Source organism: Sylvia atricapilla, chromosome 1 (assembly GCF_009819655.1).
Source record: "Sylvia atricapilla isolate bSylAtr1 chromosome 1, bSylAtr1.pri, whole genome shotgun sequence".
Taxonomy (NCBI): domain Eukaryota; kingdom Metazoa; phylum Chordata; class Aves; order Passeriformes; family Sylviidae; genus Sylvia; species Sylvia atricapilla.
The window spans coordinates 30,504,545-30,528,101 of NC_089140.1; the positions used below are offsets into that span (position 1 = coordinate 30,504,545).

The window sequence follows — 23,557 nt, forward strand, 5'->3', positions numbered from 1 at the left end:
TTCTTTGATCTCCTTGATCACTGGGAAAAACATCAGTAAAGCAGTACTAAGGATGTAAAACAATGCCCACAATAATAATTAACAGTGGTGGGTTCTTTTTTTGAGAGGGAGGGATTGGTGTGGGGTGTTTTGGGGGGCGGTTGTTTGTTTGTTGTTGCTGTTGGGGGGTTTTTTGCTTGCTTTTTGGTTGTTTTTTTTTTTTTTTTTTTTAATTAAGACAAATGTTCGCTTCTCTGGGGAGTCTTAGTCTGGATTTTTTATTTAATTGTATACAATTGTTAAAATTAAGCATTCTGTCGGTCTGCTTAATAATATAATGACCAGTCATAAATATAAATTTGATATACTTTTGAGGCAGTATTTAATAGAAAATTAAAATCACACCACTGAGATAGATAGTACTGTAAATGTGATGTTTTACTGAGTGAAATGCTATGCTTTTCTTTTTTTCATAAATTTATTTACATGTCTGATGAAGGTGCTCTTGGCAATATTACAGTAGGAGATGGGTCTAATTATTGCATGAAGGTTACCTTCTTTTGAGCTGTTTATAATTAGGAAAGCTGCTGATGCACAATGAGGTATTTATGTTATGTGGAATAAGAGCCACACCTCTCCTGTCTGTCTGTTTTTATGTATCTGTGTTTGGTCATTTCTCATTTCCCAAACAGATTTATGTAGAAAGCTTCTACAGTCTGCTGCCTGACTACAGATTTTTAGAAGAGGGGAGTATGACTCTGGGTGAATAGAATTCCACCACAGTCCTTAGCTATGTCCAATAAATAATTTTATCAGATAGGAGAAGTCCTATGATATACTCCTTAGTGTTTTTGGAAGAAATAGAGGTAGTGCCCAGCATATGATTTCCTGCATGCAGTGTAGCTCATGAACCTGGATATCATTGTCTCTAGTCTCTACTTACTGACTTCACCTTCAGAAAGAGGGCCCAAAAAGATGCAGAGAGAGAGCATTTCTTTCCTGGAAGTGTCTCCTAAGGCTCTCATTGCTCTCTTTCATTGCCACAGGATGCAGCACTGTCCTGCCCTCCCTTCTCATGTATTGCTGGGCCCAGTGCTTCCCTTGTATTCATTGTGATGCTCAGCTCAGTTTGCCTCCCCTCCCTGCTGTTGTGCCACTTCACTCACAGCTATGCTCCAAGAGGGTCCTCTCTTGCCTCTGCATGTGTCCTACACAGCAGGCACATCCCTCCTGCTGCCCAGCTGGACAAGTACAGAGCTTGTACAATCCTCACATTAGAAAAATCTTGGAGAAAAATAAGGAGAGTTTTTGCATCTGTGGTCTTTTGAGTTTCATGTTCCGTTTGTAACTGTTAGAACTTGCAAAGAATCTTATCTTAAGAACTTGGCATGCAAAATTGTAGCCTTTATTTTTTCTGAAAGAGTTTAGGTTGCTGATATTTTCATTTTGTTAACTAAATTATTCATTTTGATGCTGCCACCTGTTTTGTTTCCATATATTAGGTGTTTATGAAATGATTAATACTACATTTAAAAAGCTGGAGTTCAATTAGGTTAGGTTAGTATGGTAGTTCTGCAGTAATGATACTTCATTGAATGTTATTCATTCTTGTAATAGTTGTTTTATTGTGTGTTGTTTTGCAAACATTAAGTGTGTCTTAATTTATTTTCTGATAAAAATGTGTACATTTCTCAGGCTTCCCTCAGTATCAATATCTTTAAATTGTCTGGCAGGAATAAAAATTATACAAGTGAAAAATACAATTAAAAAAGAGAATACCTAATAAAAACCTCTTTTTGGGAGAGATTGGGAGTATTCACCCAATGGAAGATGACTTTCCATCATCATAGATAACTCACTGCCAGAGCAGACCATGTAACTGTTGAAAATACGAAGAAACGTTGCTGAAATGTTTTTCTTCAGCTTCAGATGACCCCTTTAGTACTATTATAAGGTAGGATTAAGTATTTTAAATACAGAAATTGTAATAAGGATTGCTGTCGATTTTACTTAGTATATCCTTTGAATATCTAAATCTTGGTGATGGTAGCACTGTTTTTGTGATAGAAACATGTAGTGCCATATATTTTTAATTTGACAAACTTCAAACAGAAGAGACCTACACAAAAAACCCCTACTATCAAGAGCTAGTAGGATTTGTATGATGATTCCCTGCTTCAGAAAAAGAAGCTTGAGTGAATTAAGAAGCTGTTTTTCAAAAGAACACTCAAGAAGAAAGGCATGTAAATTATAAGCATGGTCTGAGATTGTCTTGAACATCTGCTTCAGCTGAGTCAAGTGAAGCAAAAGCCGTTTTTTCTACCTTATCATATGTGTGTGCACATGCACACACACACACAAACACACACGTGTAAAGTTGCCCTGTTGGCAGCTAAGGGTCATTTAACAGAATTAAAGCAATGGAAATGAGTTTTCCCTGAATCAGTTATGTTCCTGGGATTGTTCTTTCTGATATGTCAGGTTTGAGGAATGCTGAAGTAAACCTCCTGAATTTGGTCATTGCTACTCTGGTGTCTTTGTACAATCAATCCATAGATGACTTAAATTGAACTTGAAACTTCCATTCCAAATGAGCCTGGTTTTTTTATGGTTTTCAAGGCCTTTGTCACACAGGGCTATGGAGGAATCATCATGTGGTAAGTAGTACTAATCTAGTGAATAAACAGAATTAGCTTAATCAACTTCCTCTTCCTCCAACTTCTTAGTTTTCTAGTTATGAAAGTATTCTGAATAAAAATCTTCCAGCCATATTTCAGAGCTCTATCACTAGGTTTTCTTGCAACAACAACAACAACAACAACTTAGCATGCTAAAGAAAAAATAGGCAAAAAGAGCAGAAAAATAATGTCTTCTAGTCTCATATTGTCCTTTCTCTGGAAAAGCTTTAGGCCAGCGAATTTCCATGGCTGCCTGAACAACACAAAACTCCACACAGTTCCTCTGGTTGCCTACAAAAATCTCCTTTCCTGGAATGTGCTCTATGCCCTGCTGCCTCCTGGACACTATTTCTCCTGCAAGCTCTTCCCTACCCTTGCTTCTACCTTCTTAACCTCTGCCCTATAAAAATCTGCCTTTGCTTCAAAAAAATTCCAAGCTACAGAAAGATGCATTTTTTCCACATCCAGCCACAGCATTTTGAACAGTGCATGCGTGTAACAAACAGTAACTTGCTTTACTACTGTTAAAGATATGATTGATAAAAGCCTTCAATCAAAGTTACCAATGAAATCTTTTAGGTAGTATTTTGTATTCTTTGCTTTTACAAAGTTAGAAAAATTGCAAAATTTCATATTAAGTCATCTCTTAGATACTCTATCCCAGCAATTATGGTTATATTTATAGCTGAATGACTGTTATTATTTCATATAATCAGACAACTTTAATTGTACGTGTGGTACATTGTTTACCTCCATGACCACTCTGTACTAAAACTCTTTTGTCTGCTTTCTTTCCCAATATAGCTAACACTAGTTGTGGCCAAACAGACCATCATGGTTGTATCTAAGATAGTCTGCAAGCACCAACTTTCCATGTGTGTTTTCTGATGCTATCCACTTAGATCTTCAGAAAAGCAGACAGGGAACTCTTTGTTTTCATCAAAGTGTTTAATGTCCATTTCTGTGTACTTGGCCTCTATTAGCTTCCTCTGCAAGACAAAATAGTATTCCCTCACGTCCGTTACTGTTTTCCTGGCAAATCTACGTGCTGCTAATACTACTCTGTTAAATCACAGGTTCTTGTTCACTGCATTCGTAGACCCCCAGGGCCAAGTGCTGACTCCTGCTCTGGCTGTATGAGTAGCTTGTAAAATTGTCCTAAGCAGGTGCCGAAGGATTGCCTCAGCCTTACACCACCCATCTCATGCTCACCCTCCCTGATGGATGGCATAGCTTGGGATTGATTGTGTCACAGAATAAGTGGCACTGGTAAGGATATGGTTATCTTCTTCCTGATACCAGTTGCTAGCAGATTCTTGTAGGCAGCCAAGACTTAAAGCAGCTGTGATGTTTGTTATTGTAGGACTTGACTACACCAGAGATGGCAGAGTTAAAGATGGCACTAAGGCCACTTTAGGGATTAGACCTGTCAGCTACACTGTATGGACCACCTTTTAAATATAAAGAAATTGGGTTTTTATATGGCTTTATAAAAATACAAGTATATATATATATATATATATATATGTATATAAAATAATATATATATGTATATAAAAAACTCTGGGAATATAAATTTTGACAGGAAAAAATGATACATTTATGTATAATGATGTATTATGTATTTTTGTATCATCCTCATTCTGAAATGTATGCACTTAGAAACAAAAATAGAACCTTCCCACTAAAAACAAGTTCATCTCCAAGACTGCCTTGTTTAAGCACTGGTAATTTTAAGAGTTAACTACAAAATAGGTTAAGGGATTTAGACAAGTAGAAATTAAGAATTTCCAACACCTAATCTTAGGAGCAAGTTGAGGTTCAAGTGTGGAATTCAGACCCCCTGTTAGCAACCCAGTCTCCATCTAAAATACACAGAACAGGTGAAGTTGGAAGTGGCCTCAGGAGGTGATTGGATTCACCTCCCTTGCTCAAATAGAACTGCCTAGAGCTAGTTGCCTAGGTGTATATCCGGATGGCTTTTGTTTATCTCCAGGAATGTAAACTCTACAATTTCTCTGGGTAAGATGTTGTATTGCTTGGTCAAATTATCCATAGTAAAAGTTTTTTTTCACATGAAGCCTCTGCTCTTTCAGTGTCTATTTCCTCTGGAACAGATGGCATAGATATCATTGCTCATTCATACAGGAATTTACAGCTTAAAATTCAAGAAGACCTTTAATTTATTATAATTATTATATAATATTTTGATTTTATAATTTTAATTTCACAATTGAATTTTTAAAGAGTTATTAAATTATAGTTATTTGATAATAATATAATTAGATAATAATTAAATTTTTGGTGTTTGAATAAAAGCTTAGTAAGAGCATGACTTCAGACCTATTATTAGAAAACTTAGACTGAAAAGATGTGTCTCAATATCTATTTTATGGACCACATAATCTAAATACACAAAGTGGTGTGGGAAACAAATTTACATATTCATCCTCAAGTTCAAGAAGAAGTTGAACCTGAGTCTTCTACTATTTCAATAAGTGCTCTTGGAGTGCCTGCTGTGGTTTATTGCTACTTTTTGCATGGCAGTGGCTTTTCTTGAAGTCTACAAAAAGCCAGATGATTTTACTAGGGTAGTAGTGCCAGGCTAAAACTGGTATGCACTGCTTGTCAATGAGGCTTCTCACCATATCTGGAGGCCAGGAACCTGACTGGCCAGGTAACTCTTGGTTCACTTGGAATCTAGGCAGAGCAAACTCCTCACTGTCATGTGAATGGAAGAATCATTCACACCTTACCACAATGACCATATATTGCCCTAGAAAAAAATTGTCTTCATCTAGCTTTACCTCCTGTATGGAGATAATGTAATAGAAAATCCAGTGAAACTCTGCCATAAATGGTTGATTCTAAGCCCTGGATTGTCTAGCCATGTTATTGTACTGTCTTGAGTACTTGCTTTGAAAAGGTTCATGGAAAGGCACAGTAGCTGCCCACCCATGGTGTAGACCAACACTATAACCCAGAACATGACAGAAAGGGATTAACTTGGCCACCAAAGACAAGAAGGCCACTGTAGGATGTATACCTGTGTGCTTTGGACATCAAGCATCCAACTACTTAGAATCATGAAAGAAGAGAATACTTAGCTGACTGTGGAAAAAGACTAACATTTTTCTTAGTTTTCATTAAAGGTCCAACTCAGCGGGTTTATCTGCAGTCGATCTTCTGTGTAAACTGAGCTGAGCAGACTTGTCTTCCTTTGTTGTTCAAATATGCACAGATTTTAGAATATCTCTATTCAGGCTTTATTCTTAACCCTCAAATTTAAATAAAGGCAATCACCTAATGGCACAGACATGAATCGTTTTTCTAATGTTCATGTCTGTCAGTCAGTTTAATGTTCTGTCTACTTATAGAGGCGTCTGTATCCTAGTATAAATAAGGGTCTGTACAAAAACACTTTGAATTTATGTGTGTTGGCTTCATTTTCAACATATTGCTCTGTGTTACTTTTTCTATCTTTAAAGCAGATTTTTGTCTTTCTGTCTACTGTTCTACTGTGTACTGAGCTCACTGTCTGGTATTTAAAATTGTCTTAATAAAAAACCCTAATGTTCCATTGTACTAATGTATGCTGTGTTCATGCAGAGTGTGAAAGTAGGAGAAATTAAGCGTTTAATCAATTGCACAAAAGTTGCCTTTAATTCTGTATGATAACTGGTTTTCAGTGTTTGGTATAATTCAACTATGTATTTTATTGTCAGTGTAACATGTGCACTGCATTTTTAAAAAAGAAAATTTCCCATGTAAATACTGAACTTTTTGTGATGTAAAGACTCATAAAAAGTGGTCATCACCCTGTTGTGAATATCCTGCATGGTGGTGGAGAACTGTAATAGTTAAGCTCTGATTTTAGAAATTACCTAGGTGTAATAAAACAGGGCTTCCAAAGAGTCTTGTCAAGGCAAGAGAAGAGAAGCCTACACTGTAACTGTCATGTTGTCAAAAACAGCAGTGCTGATATTTTCTGTCTCTCTATTGCCCCATGAAATCCTCCTAGAGATAATCATCCTAATTATATTGATCTTTTGGGGATACTGATAAAGTTAGATGATAATGAGCTGTTAGCTGAGCAGGGGCAGCTTAAGCCTTTCATGGACTTTTTCCAAATTCCTAAACATACCGAGAGAACAAAATATAGGTAGCATCATGCTCTTTCTCTAGTAATTTCCGCTTTGCTGAGACTTTTTTCACCTAATTATCATGACATTCATCAGCATAAATATACTTTGTTTTCTCACAAATGCTACGAGAGTTCTTTGTCAAATTTTCTCTAAGTCATATTTTGTGTGAGAAGGAAATGTTAAAAAACTGAAGGATAGAGAATAGTTTCAGCTGAGACTAAAGCTGGTTTAGTTCTGCAAATTAGTGCAATCCACAGTACCTTTTTTTTTTTTCCTGGTGGGCTTGATCTATAGGCAATTTATATCCCATCTCCAGGAATGCCTGTATGAATGCTAACATATATAATTTTTGTGCCTTTAATTGTTGGGTTGTTGTGTTTTGTTTCTTTGGGTTTGTTTTTTTAATGTGGGCACATTGCAAAATAAGTCATGATGTGAAATCCCTCAGATTCTTTAAATAGTGGCCAGAAGAACCACTGTTACACATGAACTTTCTTTGGTATTGTAATTTAAGTTTAGTGTACTCTGGTAGAACTTTGGCCATACTCCACAAAACTTTGCAGCTGTCTGCTTATATCTAGCATCAAATTAAATATGACAACATGGTAGTATTTATTTATAAATAAATGCCAGTGAAGCAACATAGGTAGACAATCCCACAGGTATACACACAAACCACACTTTCATATGATTGTAAATAAACAGATTTCACAGGAACAAATGTAACTATTAACTGCCATGTTCCTCTGTATTTACAACAATGTGAGTGAAAGTTTAATGATTGTTATGTTTTTTTCAGGTAAGAGAAGGCTGAAACATTTACATTAATCAAGTTTTAGTTTGTCCAACTGGAATACTTCAATACTGATTATTAAAATACAGAAGTATTCCAGAGAAGTGTCCCCTCCTCTCTTAAAATACAATGCTTGATTGGTCATGCAGGCCAATACACACCTAGTGTTTGTGTGAGACTGTGTGAAAATACTAGTCAGGAAGATAGCTCATGTACAGATTATATTGTCTTATTTTTCATAAAATTATGGTAGTTGTCATTAGTCTGATGGCATATATGTAGCTGAATAGAAGGACCATCTTGAGGAGTTTAAATAAGGAGGAAATACTGGGAAGCAGAGGTGTTTCTCCTGAATCTAATTGTTGTAAGAGAAATTTGATATGATACATAACCTTATGAGACACTGCCTCTTGGATATATAATCTAATTTTCTGAATAGAGCTACCTTGCGAGCACTTCTAAGTTTTCCTTTTACCATACCCACATTGGAAGGATGGAAATTCCATTTCTCTTTTATCTTCAGTGACTCCAGAGGCAAAAAATTCCTTGGTCATCACTGATCCTAGTGCTGTATTTCATAAAATGTATATACAGTTCCAGAAAGTGTGTTAGAAATCGACTTCAGGGAATCTACTAACTTGTGAGCATGGCAGGTTCCCAAGTGTAATTTATGGTTTGCAGAAATATGGGATGTTCATTATCATCCTTTTTCTACTGTTAGAAATTATGTGTGTGTGTGGGTCTGAATTTATCATTTAGTCTATCCAGAGGTAAGGTCAGCAATGGCTAATCATGTAAAATATAGACCTTAAGGTACTTTTATTTTGAAGGATCTCGAACTGGAGCAAATTAAGATTACATGATCTTAGATGACCTTTGTTTTAAATGTGAATTCTAAACACCAGAATTCATAACAGGGCTTTCTCATCCTGCCTTTTTCCTTCTCTTTAGATCATGTTGTGTGTGTGTGTGTGTATGTATGTGCATGTGTGTATTTGTAAGAGTTTATTTGCCACTGTTCTCAACTGTAGTATTTCTGGCAGTACTGTGGAAGAATGATTGGATAGAAAAAGTGCTCAAGAGGCTCTAATAGATTTCAATCCCATCTGCCTGCTGCTCTGTTTTGCTCTGAGTCAAGTATTTTTTTAAGCTGATAATTGAAAACCTATCTTGTTCTTACAGAATGGCTTTGCTGTTGTAAGGCCCCCAGGCCATCATGCTGAAGAATCAACAGCCATGTAAGTACCAGGGAATATTGCCCATCTTGGAGCACTAAGGTTACTGGCAATCACCTGCATTGTGCATGTCTCTGAAGAACTGTAATTGTTAGCAGATGACTGAAAAGGCTTTCTAGGTACTCCCAGAAGCAGATTTATGGCCTCAGAGATCATATAGCATTTTTTAAAATGCTCTGAACATTATTTATGGCTGTTTTCCTGACTGATTTTCTTTCTTATTTCTGTTCTTCTTTATTCCACAGGGGGTTCTGCTTTTTTAATTCGATTGCAATTACTGCCAAATACTTGAGAGACAAGCTAAATATAGGCAAGATATTGATTGTAGATCTGGTATGTATTCTTGGCAAGCATCACACTCGCAGTGCATCTAGATGAAAGATAATGAATTTGTATTTATAAGTCAGACTTTCCTGCTTTTAATACCTACAAGTAATAAAGGTGTGCATTTCCTCTGATTTTGGGAACTCATTAAAGCCAGGATGGCAGTACTGAAGCTATAAACATCTATGTTTCACTTTAATGGTGTTAACTGCAATTTAATGAGAAGAAGGCACAGATCAGGGCAACTTTTATGGTCCTTAAATGAATTGATACTTCCACTGTTAAAATAACCCTGCAGAACCCAAGTTTACTTTCCCCTACAGAATAGAAACTTTAAGTAGTCAGATATTTTTCAAAGAATGTTGTTGCATTGGTAACAAAATTAACCACTTTCCCCAGTTCGCAATGATTTGACTTGTTGTGTAACTTTGATATTATTAAACAAATCGAGGTTTGTTTAATAATATCAAAGGTCATTTCCCCCAAGAAGTTTTCTAGTCATGTATGCCAGGTTTTGGTGGCTTCCCGACAGAAAGCTATGTGATTAAAAATCCACTTCATTGGATTAGTCTTGTATTTTAATAGAAGGCATTCTTACACAATGCTTAATACATTTAACAAATGGATTATTTAAATGCAGATGACATTTGGCATGTTGGCTATATTATTTTCATGAATAATGAATTGGAGCTCTGCCTTGCACTTAAGGGCTCAGCCCAATGCACAGCCCAAGGAAAGTTGAATGCTGATTTATGAGCACCATTTTTGTTTTCCTACAGTTCATGACGAGGTGTAATAGAGTGTCTGACAAAGCATAGACAGGAAATGAACCCTGGCATCAAAACCTAACCTGTTACATCTGCACTTAATTAATTTTTGCAGGTGATAAAAGATTTAAAGACAAAATATGTTAAAGGGTTTTTGAAGTGCAGGGCTTAATAGTCTAAATCTTGTTCATATCTGCACTCATAATTAAATCTTATTGTGGAGTCATGGCCTTACCATCTAGCACTTTGGTTCAGTTAAACATGCGTACTGACTGTTGAAGAGAAGCAGAGAAAGGGGGAGTGTGGGAGAAGGAATGGTAAGTGAAAAAAATGAGTGGCAGGATAAATATATGTGTAGATTAAATATTCTTAGAATGTTTTTCAAATATTTCTCATATTGTTCTACTATCCTTTAGAAACATAATTTTAAACTTCCAGAAACTATTATTTCTGAAAAATTCACTTCTACTGTATGTTATGTCTGTTTGCTGACTTGAATCTTTCAGTTCATTGCTTTAAATTCTGGCCAAAAGTGAACTCTCTGTTTATTCTCATTTTTTCAATAGGAAAAACCTACACAAAGTTTGTGAATGTTTTTAAGTCTTTTTGTCTGTAAATATTACGTTTGCCTTGTTGGGAAAAGAGAATACTTCCTTTTGACATACTTAGCCAATAAGCACTTAGAAATCCAGCTTCAATTTTCCCAGGCAAGGTCAAATGTGCAAATCATTACCTGTGCAAATCATTACCTGTGAAGCTGCCTATCTTTACCTAGGAAAGCAGATAGGGAATTTTCAGCCTTTCTTCCAACTGACCCATTGACCATAGTAACTCAGTGGGTGAAAAGGAAGAAATATATGGCTGACACAGATGACTTCATTCCTGGAGCAGTTGCAGTCCAGTCCCTAGTCTGCTCCATGGTCAGAGAAATGATGTACAAAAATTCACATGGAAGATTTCTTATGCATGCAAACTATGGATAAATCACAGTCCAAACTGAATGAATGAACAAGTTATTAGTGATGTCTTTATTCTCACCAACAGAGTTTTGGGAAGAAGGAAAGAATGGAATTACAGATGTTAGACTAGAAATTAGCCTTTAAGACTATATTTTGATAGTGACTAGCACAGCAGGACACCATGCAAGTTGGCAGCTATATATGTTACTACAATATAAATATTAAAAAGTAATATCCAATCCCACACACTTAAGTGTGTTCTAGTTACAAATTAAGTGCAGTTTTTATAGCTGCTACATGTCTTCATATATAAATTCTTAACTTTTTAATTGTCAATGTCTGCATCTATTTCTACAGTAAAATAAAAGACCTATATGAGAGGATTTTTTCCTCATTCCACCATTTGCATAAGTCTCTGGTTTTGAACTGGCTTATATACCCTGAATACATTTGATCTACTAAGGGCAGAATATGAACTCATTTCCCACATGCTAACATCTGCAGTCTTAAAGAACACATTCCTTTGTCTATCAGAGAAATTATTGCTCTTCAAAAAAGAGCTCTTAGTGGAATTAAAGTTTAGACAAGAAAGCTAGCTTTGAGGTTTGAATAATAAAAAAAGTAATAAGGAAAAATGATCTCTCTATGCCCCTTTTACGTTTTTCCTTCTGTTTTGGAAACTGTTACAGCAAGAATATATCTAAAGTCCCAAATACATATGGAGAAGAAAGACTAATTAAAATAACAAAGTGAAGTCCTACTGTGTCCCTGCAGATCTATCTATGTGCCCAGCACAGCTTGTCAGGTTGTTGAAATCTTCATTCCAGGATCATCCATACTTGCATTTATGCTAGCAGGATTTGAGTCTGTTTTGGAGCAAACCAATTAACTGTGTCACAGCTGAAGACTGAATGGGATTCTGGGATTAGTCTGTATGCCAGATTTTACTTCATTTGCCAGTCAGAGCCATCTAACTCTACACTGGCTGCCTTGGAATCTTCAACAGCCGCATACCAGTGTGTCTCCTTTTCATGTCTCATGTGTTACGTTTAACTTTGGCAATAAGTCACAATTGGTCTGTAACTCCATCCGTATATTGTTTCAAGTACTTTCAACAGAGAAAAGAAAATAAACTCTTATTCTACTACCCTACAGAGGTCCCAGAGGAGGACCAAGTCAAGAACAATGCAGTACAAGTAGGACTCAATCAATGTAGAGTGGTCTGAATAATGTGGGTGAAACTCATGGGCTGCTTCAGCTGGCAAGGAGGACAAGCAATGGTCAGTGCTTGCCGTGCTATTGGCAGTGCACACATTGAGGTACAAGTTGAGCCTTCCTGGAGTCTAGGCATAGTGAGGAGAATGTGACTTCTGTTTTGTGGACACTAAATTGGATTTAGACCTCATAACATTTGTAAAATAAGTACAGACTGGACAACAATGACAGTGTTGCCATTCAGCATACTTTGTCCCCCTTAATCCTCTAAACCAGAAATTTCAAAGGGATGGCTTAAAGGAGGAAAATAAATAATATCTATAACTTTTCAGCGTCTTAGAAATGCCAGTGAAAAAACATTTTTGGGTTTGGTGGTGGTTTTTTTTTTTGTTTGTTTTTTTTTTTTTGTTGTTTTTTTTTTTTTTTTACTTTTCTTTTGCTGTATGACAAGTGGATTTTCCATTTTCACTTGTAAAATTCTTGTGTGTCTCACTACACAGAATAATAGTGAACTGTGAAAACAAACAAAAAAGGAAATGCCTGCATTATCAGCCTTTGTTACATAGATATGCTGTCAGCATTTCTTTGTCAGCATTTTATTTAATGACAGAATTTTATTCACTGTCATTATATAATGTTTGAAATATGGAGACTGGCCAAGGTCACTCCTTGATTGTGGAAGGCACCATCCTATCTGCCAGATGATTTAATAGCTAATGAGATCATATTCCTATGTCTTCAACTGTTGCCGTCATGATTTTGCTAAAATGAAGTATGAAGTCCTTTCCGCATCTGGCATCTCTTTTGATGTGGATCTAACTGCTGAGGGACTGAACTGAACTGAATGTTTCAAGAAAGCCAATTTACTCAGCTGGTCGCAGAGCCTTTGACCTCAATAGTGGAACTTGGCAAATCAATGAATACTCTTATGTTTAGTGTTCTGTCAAGAATTGTGAAAAAGCTCTGTAAACCATAGATCCTTCTGCAAAATACTAGTTTGTAGTTTAAACATTAGTCTTTCTTCAGAGGCCAATGAGGCTAGTTAATTAAGCCTGAGGGGTTATGAACTGTTGGCAGTTAATAAGTCATAAAATTCCTCCATAAAACAGGATGCTAGATTCCATCACTGAGGCAAGGAGTACAAAGAGCCGGTGTATAAATATCTAATTGTACAAAAGGACTGGGATTTCTCAATGACTGCTCATCTGGAGTCTCCAGGGCATGCTCGCTATGGTTTCCTGATTTTTAGAAGCCAGTTTAAAAAATGAGTGCATTAAAGAGTAATTTGCCTGAAAGTTCAGGAAGTATGGGGTGGTGAAGGGAGGGGGAAAGGGAAAGACAAAAGGAGGGCAAGGGAGAGGGAGAGAAGCTGAGAGAGAGAGGAGGGGGGTGTAAAAGAAAGCAGAACTGAGCTCTCTACTCTGAGTTGGACATTATTACATTTGTCATCTGTTTTCTTTCTCCTTTAGGATGTTCACCATGGCAACGGTACACAGCAGGCTTTTTATGCTGACCCCAGCATCCTGTATGTTTCCCTCCATCGCTATGATGAAGGCAACTTCTTCCCCGGCAGTGGAGCCCCAAATGAGGTTAGGTTTATTTCTTTAGAGCCCCATTTTTATTTGTATCTTTCAGGTAATTGCATTGCATGATTACCCCTAATTTTCTTGTCCTTCTCTGGTTCTTTAAATTACACCAGATTACCAAATTGTCCACTGGGAGCAGGGGACCAGTGGAGAACAAGTGCATAACCCAGAGCAGTCCTTGTCAAACAAGGCTGATCTGACATGTTGTTTGATGTTTGTTTCTAAAGCACATTTGAGATTTTTTTTTTCTTCTACCCTTTCCCTTCCTCTTTTTCTCCTCCCTTTTCCTCTTTTTCCCTATTTTCTGGCATTTTTTTTCCTATTTTTCAGGTTGGAAGTGGCCCTGGCGAAGGGTATAACATAAATATTGCTTGGACAGGTGGCTTGGATCCTCCTATGGGTGATGTTGAGTATCTCACAGCATTCAGGTTGGTACCATTTAGAATTTTGAAAACTGTTTGTAGAACAAAAACATATGAATAAGAGCTAATGTAATATTGAAAGTCAGGAGAATAATTCATGGTGAAACTAAATTAATCCTGGTATCCCATTATATGAGGGTTTAGTCAATTAAAAAAATTAGTATTTTAATCGTTGTGATCATGCCGAATCAACAAAAAAAATTCTAATTATTTAATTGATCACTTGTGCTTTCATTATTATGTCATGCTAATAAAATTACTTTGAGCTTGCTTACTTCTCTACCTATAAAATTTAAATGTATTTATACCAGGCAGAAGGAAATTGTTGTTCACTTTTACATTGTTTGCAGTTACATGCCAGTAGAGTGGATAGAAAGTAATATGAAGTATGGTCCAAATTCAGTGTTCTTCATTCACTTAAAGGAGACTCATTATGATGATTTGACAATTAGTTTTTTGTATAAATTGCAGTAAAGTGTTATTTAATTAAAAGTAAATTTTGACATACTACAATAAGAATATAGCAAAAGTTGCATGCTGTATTTCTCTTTGCTCACTCATAATGAATATTCTCAATAGCTCATTCATAAATGAAATTTTATTTTTTCATAGGTGATTCTTCATAATCTATTAAATCTTATTTTCAGAGGAGATAAGAACAGTCTAAAACACTATCTTTTGGAGTTTCAGTGTTCTGTCTTACATGCACCATTTCCTTTCAGTGTAAATCAACCAAGTGGAAGGGTTTAGTGAAGTTTAGGAAAGGTGAAGGGTTCATCTTTCAAATTTGGGCAAATGTTACATCTCTGAAAAGAAGAATGATATGCAAGAAATTCACTGAGAAAACCAACGTGTATTTCTAGTCTCTTTCAAGACATTTAGTTGGAAGTAGTGTAATTACCTTATACAGTTTTTGACTATACTCTATTGAAAATACACCACAAAACCCCCCAAAATTTTATTTTTTTGGTTGGGATTTTTGTATGTTTTTTGGGGTTTTTTAAAGAACCTCTGTGCAGCCCATGAAATAATATGCAGAGTTTCTAATGAACAACACACCTGAAATCAGAGTCTGAGCGCTAGTCAGAGAAATAGCCTTACACATTCACAATATCCCACTGTTACTGTGGAAAAAGTTTTAATTTTATTTACATTTGTCTCTATTTAAAAAGAGTCTAAACAAATGGTACGTGATGGGCTCCAAATTTTCTACACTCAGTAGCGCCTCAAGCTCTTTCCAAGATGTTTCCTATACTTCCATGAGATTTTTACATAAGTCAAGGAACTGGGTGGTTCAAATCACTGGTATTAGTGTCTGATATTAATATATCTGGTAATTCTGCCCCAACATTCTTGGTTTGGATCCAAACCGTCCCACTAATGATATAGGTAATGTGGCCATCTAATGATGCAGGGAATGGTGGTCCCAGTTTATTCAACAGAAGACTCACATACTGAGACTGTAACCATAATTGGTCCCCCTGTATCCTGATGACAAATACCTGGGCTTAATAGTGCATTTACAAATATATACTTCACAGTTGTATTTTAAAGCACGCTAGTAAATTGGAGCAGCTAGTATTGCTGCTATGCCTATTACTCTGCTTCAGAGTTAGAAGAAATTTCAGTCTCTGTTCCTAAGCAAAACAGCATTATTCAGGAAAAAAAAAATCATGTAACTTACTACACACTGACTAATCATATGCAGACATATACTTAACACTATTTTTTTTTAAGGCAAATAAATTCAAATTTAAGTTTAGAACCTCCTTTGGAAAAATTGCTTGTAAAAAAATTCATGTTGCTATTTTAAATGCATCCATTTAACTTTGTGATAATGTTGTAATGAATGTGAATGTTTTTCTCCAAGCAACAACACGAAATGTTTCCCTACACTCTCAGCCCCTTTTGACCTGATCACAGTCTTTGTGCCCTCTGTAGGTCTTGCTGACATGGATTAAGTATGACTGGTATGACAGTTTTGAATGGGGATCATTGATGCTAGTAGCATGGAGCTTAGAATGGTGGATAAAATTTTTTTTAATTACTTAGGATAGACTAGATAGCTGTTTCTGTAGATCAGGTCTGAGTAAATTTGAAGCTCCTAGTAAAGAGACACTTTATCCATGGGCCAGAATCTATTCTTGATATTATCTAAAATATCATGCATGATGTAGTTCTCAGTTTGGCCAGAACAGAATTGTAAGACAGCAGACTGGCAAGAGTCCAGAAAAGTCCAGAAAATCAAGAGAAAAATTGCCATGCTCTCCCAACAAATCGGCTGTTGTTCTGGAGTTTCTGTCTACAAGAAGTCAGTTTTTAAGAAAATAAGTGAGTTTCAGAAATAGAAAAATTTAATTTGGTGGTTGGTGGTTTTTTTTTTTTGTTTTTTTGTTTTTTTCTTTTGGTATTAGCTTACATGCTTTTATAGACAGACTTACAGAGAAGGTCCAAACTGAGGTGTGGAGCAAATTTTGAACATCTTCAATCTTAAGAGAAAAATAAGGGAAAAATGGATAGATTTGCTCTTTATACCTAGTAGACAGACAGGTTGACAGTATTCATTCCCTGGTGAAGGCAGGAGTGGATTCTGGTCCTCTCCACCATAACCAAGGTGTGAGTAAGATGGGTGGAGCCTGTTTGGAGAGAAGCCAAGGCTTCCTGCTTACTGGCTGGCTCCAGAGCTCGATCCTTTGAGATCTTAGGAACCGAGAAATTTGCGTTAAAATAATCTAAAACTACCCAGGGGGTGCACATAGCTTTCACTTCCTCACCAGCAGAGCCCTAATTTTGTCCTAGAATTGCGCCAAGCACATGTTTGAAGTGTCACTGGCCTTGACACTAGGTAGCTCATTATTACTTGATTGACTGTTGAATTTCACAGCAGAGATCCTTCTGAATGATAATGTTCACTGAAAAAGAGACCAAGGCTTTTTTTCTGTCTCTAGAGTTCAGCTCATAACCAGGTGTTATATATGGCGATGTACTTGATACCAGGTACGTTGTTTTTAGGTCAGAATGTATTTGTAGAAGCATTTACACACACATATATACATGCAGGTAACATAATACTAGCTATTTTCCACTGCATAAATAACTAGATAAATCTATTTTATGTAAATTTTTTTAGTACTGAATAATATTCCACCTCACTCTTCCTCCAAACTGTCTGAGAAAATATTTCTATTTCTTCAGGAAAAAAACAACTCTTGTGTAAAAATGCAGAAAAAAATTTGAACATAGAGTAATCACTTCAAAGGCATGCTGAGTGGATGGCTGTGTTGGGACTGTAGTGGGAAGCTGGAAAAATTACAGTGCTGGTTTATGTCTGCCATTTTGATTTCAGTGCTACATGAAAATTTTATTCTCTTTTTGAACTATTGCAAAATCAAATTTAACTGGCTGTAGCCAAAATGAAGTTGAAGACTGCTCATTAATTTTTAAAAGATGTTTTCATATCTTTCTTATTTCTACTAAGAAAATAGGTTTGCTTGTGTTAACTACAAGAAGGTAGTAGAAAATGTAGGATAGAGAAGTTTCTGTAGAATGGAAAATAATTGCAGTAATCAAATCACTATGCCATTTAGTTTTGCCAGAAAAGTGTTTTTTGATGTTTACCATAGTTAAGGAACTGGCCTAGCTACAAAAATCCTTGAAATAATGACATTTTTCTAAAGGACAAACATCTCTTCTTTTCTCCTAAGATAACAAAAATGCACAGCTCTTTTCCATTATTTTTAAGCTCTGAAGTATCCCTCCAGAGAATTTGTTTCATCATTTACTTCCACCTATTCAGGTTAAATTTGCTTTAATCTCTTTGAAAGCCAAAGGAGATGGTGGCTGTTTTCTAAGAGGATGATTTTACACTCGAGTTTATGAGGATGTAATCCACTCTCTTCTGCCAACAGTTCTAGAAAAAAAAATAAGAGCAATGGTTGACTAGTAATGTTCAAATAATTATTTTCATAAGCTCCACATTACACCAGATGTGCTCAGTAAAGCAGGCAGCAGAAAGAGACTCAGGTCTGTGTTGTGCATGCACATATGTCCATGTGTGTACTTGAAGTTTGCAGGGGACAGGAGGGTTGTGTTTCTGTAGAGTGGAATACAGAAGATGCAGGAGGCAGTGGAAACAAATGAGAATGCTCAGAAGAGGAAAGGAGGAGCAAGAGACAGAAGGAAACGGCACTGTGCCTTCCAACTGTTTTGCACTGCTTTTATCCAACAAAGGAGTTTTAAATTTAACTGAACCAGCCAGTATGCTCTGGCTGCTTTGCACTACTCCAGAGTAGCGTAAAATAGCCACAGCGTATTAATGAACCTGGTCATAAAAGGTTGCATAAAATGAAACGTGTATGTGTGTGTAATTCTTGGAATGATTAGAAATAGTTTGTGATAATTATCTTTTAGCAGTCATGTGTTTGATTTTAATTTAAGAAGGGGAGCAAATTCAAAAGAAATAGGTGGCAATAAGGCAGAGTTAAGGATGAACTATATCCATTATTTAATTTAAAATACATTTGTAATTGCCACAAAATATAATTTTAAACGAAGTTCAAAATTAAAATCATGGTTGCAGTTACACGTGTTAAAATATAAAAATGAACGAAAACAAATGTGTACAGAAAATCTTCATCCTGTCTTGCAGTTCTTAGTGCTTGTTTTGGAAAAAAAAATATGTTTAAAACTGTCTGTACTCTAGTCTGTGCTCAAAAATATTAACAAAAATATTCCTTGTAATCTTGTGGCCATATGGCCATACAGGGTAGAGTTAAGTTCATTTGAAACATTGCATTGATGTATTTTCTGTAGTTTTGCATTTCCAGATCTTATGACATTTAATTTTGACATTTCAAATGAAAAACTTTGAAAAAGTACTTTTAATGATTTCATATATATTGTCCTTGTTAACACTGTTTCAGCATGGGTATTTGCTGTAGTTTTTCTTTATTATTTACATTAGAATTTAACTCATAAATGCTAAGAAGAACATTAATTGCTATAAATGCCTTATGTTTTTTAATAGAAGTATACATAGCATATATTTTTATTCATTAATCTAATTTTCCTGTAAATTTTACTTCTAAAATTTTTGTTGACTAGTGAATTTGCATAACTTTAAGAAGTTTCATTTATCCTGTTGGTATTAAATTTCATGGTCTTAAGTATGTATGTCTGAAAACCAGAAATTCTTTGTTTTAGCTCAAAGCACTAGTCCTCCACTTTCATTAAAAGTCCATTTATTTAGGTATTAAATGTGTAGATGAAAGTCACATTCTTGCCTATCCACATTTATTATTTCAAATACATTTGTATGATCTGTGTCATGTTCTTCCCTATTTTTCTTCTCTCAAAATACAATATTTCTGGTCTTTTTCAATCTCTCTTCATTTAGAAATGTATCCAGTTGCCAAATCTCTTTAATTGCTCATTGCTGAGGCTTGGCTATTTTCTGGAAATGAGCTAAATACACCACATGAGGGCGAACCATCGATTTATATTATTTTGAATATTATTATGGCTGTATTTGGCATCACTGCTCTGCAATGTTGTGTAACTCTCAGAGTATAAACATTGGTTTCTGATAAATATAACAAAGATTTTTTAATACAAAAATCAAGATTTTTTTTCCTAGATGTACCTAACCATTGAAAGTGAGTCACAGTACAGTGTGATGTTTAGTGAATTCCACCAAGAGTAGAGTTTGAGTATAAAGTTCTTTTAAACAGTTATTCTTAGTACCTGTAACTCAATATCTATTAATTTTTTATGACTGTAATTTCCAGATGCTGCTGCTGAGGCTGTCTGATACTAGATGAGGTCTAAAAACTACAATAAGACTAAGTTTCTGATCCAAATGTTTGATAATATTTGATATCCCTTCAAAGAGATAAAAACAAGAGCATGGGAGGAGTTAAAAAACCCCAACAAGTTAGTTACTCAGCCTAATGAGTCAATGAAAGAAAGAGAAGTGAACTCCAGTAACATCTTCAGACCTTTAACCAATTGTGTTATCAGTGAACTCTATTCACAATTACCTCAGACTAGCCAAATGCCATCCTTATCTTTACTAATGGAAACTAATTATTTATTTCTGAATACATTGCTTTGTAATAACTGCTAAAGGTTATCTCAACTATAGTTATTTCTCTTATCAACTTGTTGGCAGAAATACGTTCAGCACTTTATGTGTATAGAGGAAGGCGGAATCTCTGAGTCATGAATGACACGCAGAGAATGATTTAGCCAAATGCAGGTGGACATTATTGAGACTGCTAGTTATCCACAGTCCTGCATTGTCAAGGGCAGAGCATGTAGGAAGAAAAATGTGGCTGAGCAGAACACAGTCATGGAAGCTCTAGGAAATCTAAACAATGGTTTCTGTATGGATGTATATAGTTTACTTTCAGACACCCATAGCATTCTGAAGTTATAACCTGCAATTTCAATAATTTTTTAATTTCTGACCTTGTAACTTCTACTAGATGTCTTTAAAAGATGCTAATTTCAACCTGACATGTCTCTCTTTTCTCTTCTGCCATAGAGAATGCCTTAGGAGAATTCAAATAAAGATGTACCAAATAGCTATAGAAAGGTAACTTAGGAGTGCCTGAGCAGTTTCTTTTGAAGAAGTTTGAAGAAGATAGAAGTCTGCTTGGAATAATTTTTAAATCTGCTATAAATTTCATATGTAAACATTCAATAGTCCTGATGATTTGTGACTTTAGAATACTTTTGGAGTGTGGTAACGAAGGTGTTGTAACAATGGTGAATTTTCATGTCTTTTTTTTTTTTTCTCTCTTGACTAATGTTTTGAGCATTGAGTCCTTAGGAATTGGAGAAGCAGAGTTAAAAGTTTTTGAAACAGTGGTACAAACAGGTTTTCAGCATTTTTTTATACTTCAAAGTTCACCATAAAACTTAAACTGGCAACAGTGTTTATAACCTGCAACCTCTTGTTCTTCCTACTTCTTTACTTTTATTTGGAATATCTAACTTCTTCTGAGTGAAATACCCTAAATTTTCACCTTTACTGTACCAGGATTTTTAAAACTGTATATGGTGCTCCTTTAATTCACTGGAGCTACAAAAGTGAAACTGTTCATTACAGAAATTAATTAGTGTTGGCTTACTTTGCCACAGATGCACAGTTTCTTTTATTGACATGGCAGAGTAGGGGGTGGAAGAGAAAGGATAATAAAATATGGCATGTGTCAGGTTTATGTGCTTCAGGTTAAAAACTATTTGATTAAAACCCCAAGCTGTACATGGTCTTTAGTTTCAAAATACTGGAAAGTATCTGAACTTTTTTTCAATATAAACATTTTCCAATTTTTGTTAAGCCAGAAAGATGGAAGAATAGAGTTGTATGGATAAAGAATTGCCATATTGTCAAATACTTTGATGGAAAAGTTGAGAAATATCACCAAAAACATCCTGGAAGAAATTAAACATCAATAAGAGTGGAGAAGATACTTTTTATCTGTGGATTTTACATGAAGATAAATTTCAGGTCAGAATTAAAAGTCCTACAGCAACACTTAGTGATTGTATAGATGTCCAGTCCCAATTTAAAGTTTGTTGCTTTATAATAACTTTTGAGAATTACACTGCAGCCTGTAAAAAATATCCACATGTTCTCTGCTGGAACAGCTCCAGACTGTAACAGAACCACTAGATTGCACCCTGGTGCTTTATGTATTGTTTAATTGTTTTCCTTTGGTGGATTTTTTTATTAAAAGCCCATTATCCAGAATCAGACAGAAGTGTTGTTTCAAGAACAGCAGAAGCAGAGGCTTTTCAGCTACACAGTTCTTATTCATGCTTTCTTTAGCTAGCTTAGCTAATGAGACCTCCACTATTCTTCTTTTAATAGTTAGAGAAGAAAAAGAAATCGAAGTTTTTGTTTTGTTGCTTTTAAATCTAAGCAGGATTGCAAAGAAGTATTGTGAGGTTCTGGTGTGCTCACGCACCTGTGTTTCAGTGTTAGTTTGTGTGAGTACCTCCAGGGCATGTCTGTACTTATGGATGTTCTCATGCTTTTGCACAAATAATTCCTTGGAGATATACTTTTTATCCTGATCATTTTGTGTGTCTGCGCTACATTTTACCTATACAATAATTGCATACAAGGAATGGGCATTTTTCATAGAAAAAATATTCTAGAAAATAAAGCAGCGGGAATTCTGAAGAAAAATAGAAAAGTCTGGCAAGAGTCAGATTTTAAAACTGTGACATGCTGAATAGCAGTGTGCTCAGTGCTGCAAGATCTTATGAGGATTCTTGTTACTGGATATTGTTTGGGCCCTAACTCCAAGTATTTAATTACTTTTTGAAGTCAGCCTTTAGTCCTGTGGAGAGATGTTTGAAACTATGAAAACATAAATGTCTCAAAAATAGATATCTAATGAACACATTCAGGTCTATGACTCATCATTATGTGGTATTAGCAGCACTACTTGGGCCATCAGTAATCTATTAAATCAGTGCAACTTGTTGGATAGTAAGTCATTACCCAGTGTGAGGGAATCTATCAGACTTCAAACTCTGAGACATTAATTTTACAAGCAGTGTAAGAAATATGCTTAGTTATAGACGACTTAGCATTGTGTATATTTTTATTCAGGCAAAGTGGAGTCTTTGTCCTGTGACCACATATACTAGGATCAGGATTTAGAAGGAAATTGATCATTTGTGTCATTAGTTTATGCAGATCTAATTTGTGCACAAAACATAGCTCAGATACAGAGCTGTTACTTATACAAAAGAGGAGCTTCTTGCAAAAATCTTTGTTAAAAGAGTTTGTGAAATCAGAGGCTTTTCACTGAGTAAATGTGGCAGGATTTTATCTTAAATACTGTGACTACATTTAAGCTAATGAAGCACTCAAATCTTTAAGATTTTATACAAGCAGTTTCATGACTTGTTATGCCTTGAAACAAAATAAGCTTTTGAAGGATCTTATTAGCTCATTCATATGGTTACCTACCACAAGCCTTCCAGTGATATTTATATCAGCTGTTAAAATAAAGTTAGCAAGATGATTAATTTATTAAAAAATAATGGAAAATAAAAGCAAACAAATTACAGCACAGGATAAGCCAGGTTGAAAATAGCTGTGTTTGGGATGCATTTCTCCTGTGTCATGCATGTAGGAAAGTACATGCTTATCAGAAGATAGAAGGAGGAGGGCTGAAGGGGTGATAAAGCTTATTTGGTTCTTTTCCTTGCTGTCAGTAAATGGACAGGACTCTGGTGCTCTGTCTCTCCTGTTCAGGGAGCGCATTGCTAAAGTAGAGATGACTAAAGACAGCACTTCCAGTAAGCAGCAACTGTCTGTGGTTATGACATGTGATTTTCTTGTACATTGGAACAAAACCAAAAATATTGGAAGTTTCCAAGAAAACAACTAAGTGTTTGTGTTTCAAACCCTTTTATGTGTTTTATGTGTTAG

The 23,557-nt window shown here is 35.6% G+C and overlaps 1 protein-coding gene across 1 annotated transcript in view; it reads left to right on the plus strand.

Moving 5' to 3' along the window:
• HDAC9 (histone deacetylase 9) overlaps positions 1-23,557 on the plus strand; it is a 273,052-nt gene that overhangs the window by 167,435 nt on the left and 82,060 nt on the right. Inside the window, exons 17-20 of the mRNA XM_066318441.1 lie at positions 8,778-8,833; positions 9,076-9,163; positions 13,565-13,684; positions 14,012-14,109. Coding sequence (XP_066174538.1) covers positions 8,778-8,833; positions 9,076-9,163; positions 13,565-13,684; positions 14,012-14,109 — 362 coding nt within the window. The remainder of the gene's footprint in view (positions 1-8,777; positions 8,834-9,075; positions 9,164-13,564; positions 13,685-14,011; positions 14,110-23,557) is intronic.